Source organism: Etheostoma cragini, chromosome 20 (assembly GCF_013103735.1).
Source record: "Etheostoma cragini isolate CJK2018 chromosome 20, CSU_Ecrag_1.0, whole genome shotgun sequence".
Taxonomy (NCBI): Eukaryota; Metazoa; Chordata; class Actinopteri; order Perciformes; family Percidae; genus Etheostoma; species Etheostoma cragini.
The window spans coordinates 1,314,541-1,320,450 of NC_048426.1; the positions used below are offsets into that span (position 1 = coordinate 1,314,541).

The following is a 5,910-nucleotide window of genomic DNA, read 5'->3' on the forward strand; positions in this document are numbered from 1 at the left end:
AAGTATGTTTGCATACTAAAGTATGTTTGCATCCTTTAGGATGTTTCAAACTCGTGGGCTTCGTGCTCTGAGAATCCCTCGAAGAAAATACACAACTGCTGTCCTTGTAACGTTAAAAAAAAGTCTACAAAATGCCCAAGGAGATGTAAAATTATTTGCTTTGTCCGAATAGAGCTAAAATGACACAAAAAGTCATAACTATTTTGATTATCAAATGTCTCAATGTCATTTCTTTTTTTCCTCTAGCAAAAATGCAAAACACATTAAATAGTTTCAGTGTCTAATTATAAAGATTGGCTCATTTTCTTATTGATATTTCTATATCCATAACAGTTTTAGGTTTTTGCAAAACAAGCTATTTGGAAACAAACCATTTGGACTTAAGGACATTAGAATGGGAATCTTTTACTTTTTATGAGATCTTATAGACTTAATAATTTGTTTAGTTGAGAAAAGAATCTGCCAATTAATCAGTGATGAAAATAGTACCTAGCATAGTTAAAGATTAACAATTATGTAAAACAAAGAAAAGCAAATCTTCACATTTGAGAAGCTGGAAACAATCTTCAATCATTGTTGGGAATTGGTTCTCTGTTCAATAATTCACATTAGTTTCAACAACTAGATTCAAAGGTGTCAATAGCCTAAGGCTACATCTACAGTGCTACGTTTTGCTTTAAAAAACAAGTGTATTCTGCTACGTTTACACCTCTCACTTCCACTGCTCTGGCGTTTCCGAGCCCCTAAACCGGAGACCGCAAACGGAGGCCTTCGGCAACACCGACACTGGCGCCAACGTTTCACCGCCCGATGGGGTCATGACGTCTCGTTCTCTGAGACTAAGCTACTAACGTTACCATGACAACTACCTGCAACGGGCACATACATGCTGCCTCCTGTTCACCCCGACATGAGCATTCCCAGTACACGTGAATGTCAGTGAGATATGCGGTTTGTGCATGTGTGTGAAATGAGATTAATTCTTCTACTGAAGCTGAAAACATTTGTGTGCATGGAGATCGCTTTTGGCTCAAAAGTCCAAAACCAAAACGTAGCAAGGTAAATGGAACCAATGGAAAGTGTTCACACTGGCACATTCCAACTTTGGCCTAACACCTTACAAACAACTTGACCTTTAGGGAGGTTGGGGAGTGGATAAAAGATATCTGCCTATGTATCTTGTGCTGTATATTTGTGCATTTATGTACATGGCAGCCCAATGTACAGAATGTACAGATGTATAGAAAACCTATTAAAAAATAAAGATAAGAAACAACTAGACCTGGGGCTTAAAGATTGGTTTAATTCTTCTCCCTACTCCAAATTTACAAACAACAGAGCTTTGTGTTGGAATCGACCGGAATTCTCCTTTAAGGTTGCATGTGTGAAGCTCGGCGAAAGGAATGTATGTTCCTATTGTTCTAGAATCTTAATGTTGGTTACGTGTTCCAACTGACCGTTAACCCAGGGCTAGTAGAAGTGCAGTGTGAATGGTATAGCCCAGGGCTTAGGTTGACACTGGGGCTAACACAATGCAGTGTGAAAAGCCCCTAACATGGAATCGGTCACATTAGCTAAAAAGCTTAATATCTATGAAATAAACAATAATGAGCTTTTATGTCATCAAATCCTCACAAGCTATTTAGATGTAAAAAATGAATACACATCAAGCTTAAAAGAAAAGAGCTGACGTACCATTTCATAAGGTAAATTCCATAAATTAAAGGAGCAGGGCTGGTTACCGAATTCAATACTTTTGAGGCACTTTGGATGGGGCCTTAAAAGTATTGAGTATAGAAAAATGCCTCTCCGTTCATTACCCAACTTCTATACACATAAGGAGAAAATCTAATAAGTGTCAGTGTAGCATGCTTCTACCAAGATCTAATAAGGTTGGTGATGGGTTGTCTCACGTTACATGTTGTGGAGACACTCAGGAAAAACTAAACGTTACTCACAGAGACAGGGCTCATGTAGTAGCAGCTGAAACATAAATAAAAGGATTTGTGTCTTTATGTGTAATGTTGTAATTTCTTTTTGTATTATAAAATTGGTATAGAAAAAAAGAATTGTTTAGAAAGCGGTATCAAGGGCACCGTATTGGTACCAAAAAAGAAAACTATACCAAGCCCTATAAATGAGTCTGGCTGTGGTTTAGGTCATTATTTATTATCAAGAAAGATCACGTCAGGATCTGAGTGGCTTACCACCGCTGCTAAACAATGTCCTTGGGGACTCCCTGAATTAAAAAGTAAAATATAAATCATTCACCTCTAAAAACAACCTGTAGAGTGGCTTGAAAATGCAATGTGAGGAAGCGTTGAAGTCAGAGGGAAACTGAAGCACAATCCCCCCGATGCGTCACTTCAGATCACACATGCAAACACATATTACTAAATTATTTCCACAGCAATTACATAACATTTATTGTCCTTTTTTTTCAAATTCCCATTAGTCACACATTGCTTTTTGGCTTCTGTATTCTAAGCCACAAAGAACATGATTTAACCCGTAAATGTGCAGCCGTAATCACATTGTCACTCCCGATTGCTTGCCAAGCGCACTAAATGAGCGCATTAAATAATTGATATGAGTCAGAAACATATAAACTATTAACACACTAAAATGGCACAGAAGACTCACTTCTATAGTGCAAGACATGCAACAAATATGTTTCATGTTCCCTCACTAATGAACTCCTAAGATGACAATGGTGGATAATGCTACTTGCCTACTATAATGTAACAGCATTTGTTATCCTGATAAAACGTTGCGTAATATAGACAGCAATGCTCAGCTGCAGCAGAGGGGCTTCTGTGAGTGAATGTGTGTGTGTTGCAGAGGGGGAATAATTGGCTAAGGGAGACAGGGAGATCGAATGCACGCATATTCTGTCCTGACTGCTTGTGCTGCACACACTAATTGGGTGCCTCTCCTTGGCTTAAGGGTAATGAAACTGCTGTTATCACAACAGCTGGAGCAAAGTTCATTCTTTATATCCAAAATGCAGTGGTGTGTGAGAGCTGGGAGAGGTTGTCTGCGACTTTTTAAGCTATTTCACTGTCGCAGACTATTTTGCCAATATCAGAATGAAACACCCACTACCCATCAAGAGAGGATTACACCTTTTTATTCACAGTGTCTCCAACTCGAGGACTCCTTATTTCCTTAATTCCTTTGTTTTACATTGTGGAAAACTGGCTTGATTAAGACATTTTAGACATTGCATTCCTATGTTGTGGTTTTGGCTCAGACTCACCCATTTCTTGAAAGAAGTACCCATTCTTGGACATCCCAGAGGGAGGTACCTCTGCAGGAACAAGCAAAACAGAGAGAGACAGTAATCAATGAGGTGAAACTGGTAACATTAACAGGCCCTGTGGGAAGCAACTTTTAATTTTAAAATGAGATATTTGTTTAAAACAGTAATTGTTGGTAATAGAGATGGTTACAAAACACAAGTACCAGCCATTGTCAAACATTTTCGTTTAATGCTGATGTTCAAGAGGGAAATAGATGTAATTGTGAAGCATCTCCTGAATTCAGTAACCCATGAAAATGTTAATTTATTCACTTACTTATGTGTGATCTAAGTATCTGCACCCTAATGGCCATTAGGAGACATGACAATGATCGTGTGGTTCTGGGTCTTATTTACACAATGTTCCATTTCCTGGATTGCTCCGTTGCCGCCGGAAAATCCGCCGGATTCCGCCCTCATTTAGGCACGATGTCCAATACCTTCCACTTTTTTTTGTTGGCGTTCTAAACTCTGGTTTAGCACAGCACTTGGCTGTGGTGGTTTTGTATTTTGTTCCGTTTCCTGTTTTATTGTGGTCTATTGTGTCTATTCTTCTGTCTTCCCTTGTCTTGTTTTACTTGTTTTTATTCAGGATTTCATTTTTTGCCTGCTCTTCCAGGACTCCTTCTGTTGTGTATATTTTACTGTTAGTATGAAATCATTAAACTACTCCACTGCCTACCGTCTCTGCTTTTGTGTCCGCCATTCTACAAAGCCTCCTAACATTGGCTGGACGGACATACAGGACTCTTGTCAGTCATGGTCTTAAACCCGTCGCCCATTAGACAAACGTGATTGGTTTTCCCAGGGCAAGGTCGGCTGGAAACCTGTCTGAATGGGAGGGGGTCTTAGTTTGCAATTCTGCAACACATTTAGATTAGAAAGTTCACATTAGAAACTGTGTTCAAGAATGAAAACTCTTGCAATCATTGGGAAAACACTTCTCTTAAAAATGCAAAACACTTTTAAAAATTGGCAAGAAACACAATCTTATGATTACCTTGTGTGCCATTAGTGTGCAAGGAGTTCTCCATCACCATGCAACTCTAGGTCCTTACAATACTGCACACATTAAGCATAATGTAGTTGTACAGAAAAAGACACAGTAGCCCGGGTTCGTTGTCATCTGAGATAATGTTTCCATTGGGCTGCTCTGGTCCGGGACTGATTCACAAAATACTGTAACTTCCCAAACATACTTGGCCCCTTCCTCCCCATTTCTCAATCCGATTGAGGAATTCTTTTCAGCTTGGCGTTGCAAAATGTACAACGGCTAACCACATGTTTGCGTACCTCTTCTGCAAACAATGGAAGAGGCATGCAGAGACATCAAGGTGGGGTCAGTTCAGGGTTGGAGACTGCACACAAGGCCATATATTCCCCCGTTGCCTGGCCAGGGCAATGAGGTCATTTGGCCAGACCCTAACAGAAGGCGGAATCCATAAACCATCCTCCCCATTATTTACAAAACCATTTTTGTTTACCACGGCACTGAAAAAAGAAATTCTACAGAAATTCAAATTTTGGTTGAATTTATTTTTTTTGTTTACAGTGACATAATGAATTGTGTTGATTACTGTACTGTAATTCTACTTTTCTTTGAGTGTTTTTTGTAAAAAAAATGAAATGGGAAAAAACAACCTATTTTTTCTGAAGCCTTTCTATTATTGCATTCTGTACTGGAACAATCTTTTGGATGCAACTTATTTGGCTTGAGTAAAGAGTTTTGACACAATGAGCCACTTTCAGCAAGCAATCGTCAAAAATTGTAAAAGACTAGCAACATTTTTGCTGATTAATCTTTTGATCATTAAATGATGTTTAAACTCACACTATGTTATATTGTTTTCCAGCTTAGTGGAAGACACTGAGTGTACATTGTTCAACCTGTTGCTCTGATTGATTTGGACATTTCAATTATGAAACACCTTAAGTGCAAACAACCAACAGCTGACCTTTCTCAGTGCTATCACCTCTACAGAGATTTGTGGACATAGAAAAACAACTGCTGAAAAATGGTGAACAAATATTTAGATTGTGTAATACAGGCTTGGTAAGGGAAATGTTGCATCCTAATGAGGCCATAGCTGTCGAAGACACTCACACTGTACACACTGTGTGCACAGACACGGCAAGCTTGCAGTTCAACCAGAAAAACGCTATCAGGGAAAGTGCTTCATTCCAAACATTTCATTTAATTACATAGAAAAAATGTTGACAGGCAGTGATTGTATGCAACACAAACGTTTTCATCAACAAAAGGTCTTGACTTTGCTCATACAGAATTCAGGGATAATCCATAGTGAGTTCTGCTTTCTGGCAAAGCAATCGTTTTGCAATGGCAGGGTGCAGCTTTTCTATTCTTTTTTTCTTTCTTTTTTTTTTTAAATATTGGATATCTCATTTTGGAATTAAACATAATCTGGTGAAGAGCTCCACTACAAATGCACGGAGAGGGAATTTAGAGTACAACATTTCAGAGTGTTTTGTCACGCGGAGCTGTGGATGCGTGCAGCATGCGGATGGCACAGACAGTCTCAGATACTGAGAGGGGATACTTTGAAGGTTACTGAGACATTGTGGGCTTGTGCTGGAGATTGTGGCGGGGG

At 39.1% G+C, this 5,910-nt stretch overlaps 1 protein-coding gene and 1 long non-coding RNA gene across 6 annotated transcripts in view; one reads left to right on the forward strand and one right to left on the reverse strand.

The window, feature by feature from the left end:
• The window catches only part of slc4a11 (solute carrier family 4 member 11), a 113,629-nt gene that overhangs the window by 62,546 nt on the left and 45,173 nt on the right, over window positions 1–5,910 (reverse strand). For all 5 annotated transcript variants that reach the window (XM_034859295.1, XM_034859299.1, XM_034859297.1 and 2 more), the window contains exon 2: window positions 3,260–3,310. In XM_034859295.1, the coding sequence (XP_034715186.1) occupies window positions 3,260–3,310 (51 nt within the window). The remainder of the gene's footprint in view (window positions 1–3,259; window positions 3,311–5,910) is intronic.
• Window positions 1–5,910, forward strand: part of LOC117936374 — a 21,640-nt gene that overhangs the window by 10,569 nt on the left and 5,161 nt on the right. The gene's annotated exons all lie outside the window — the stretch shown is intronic.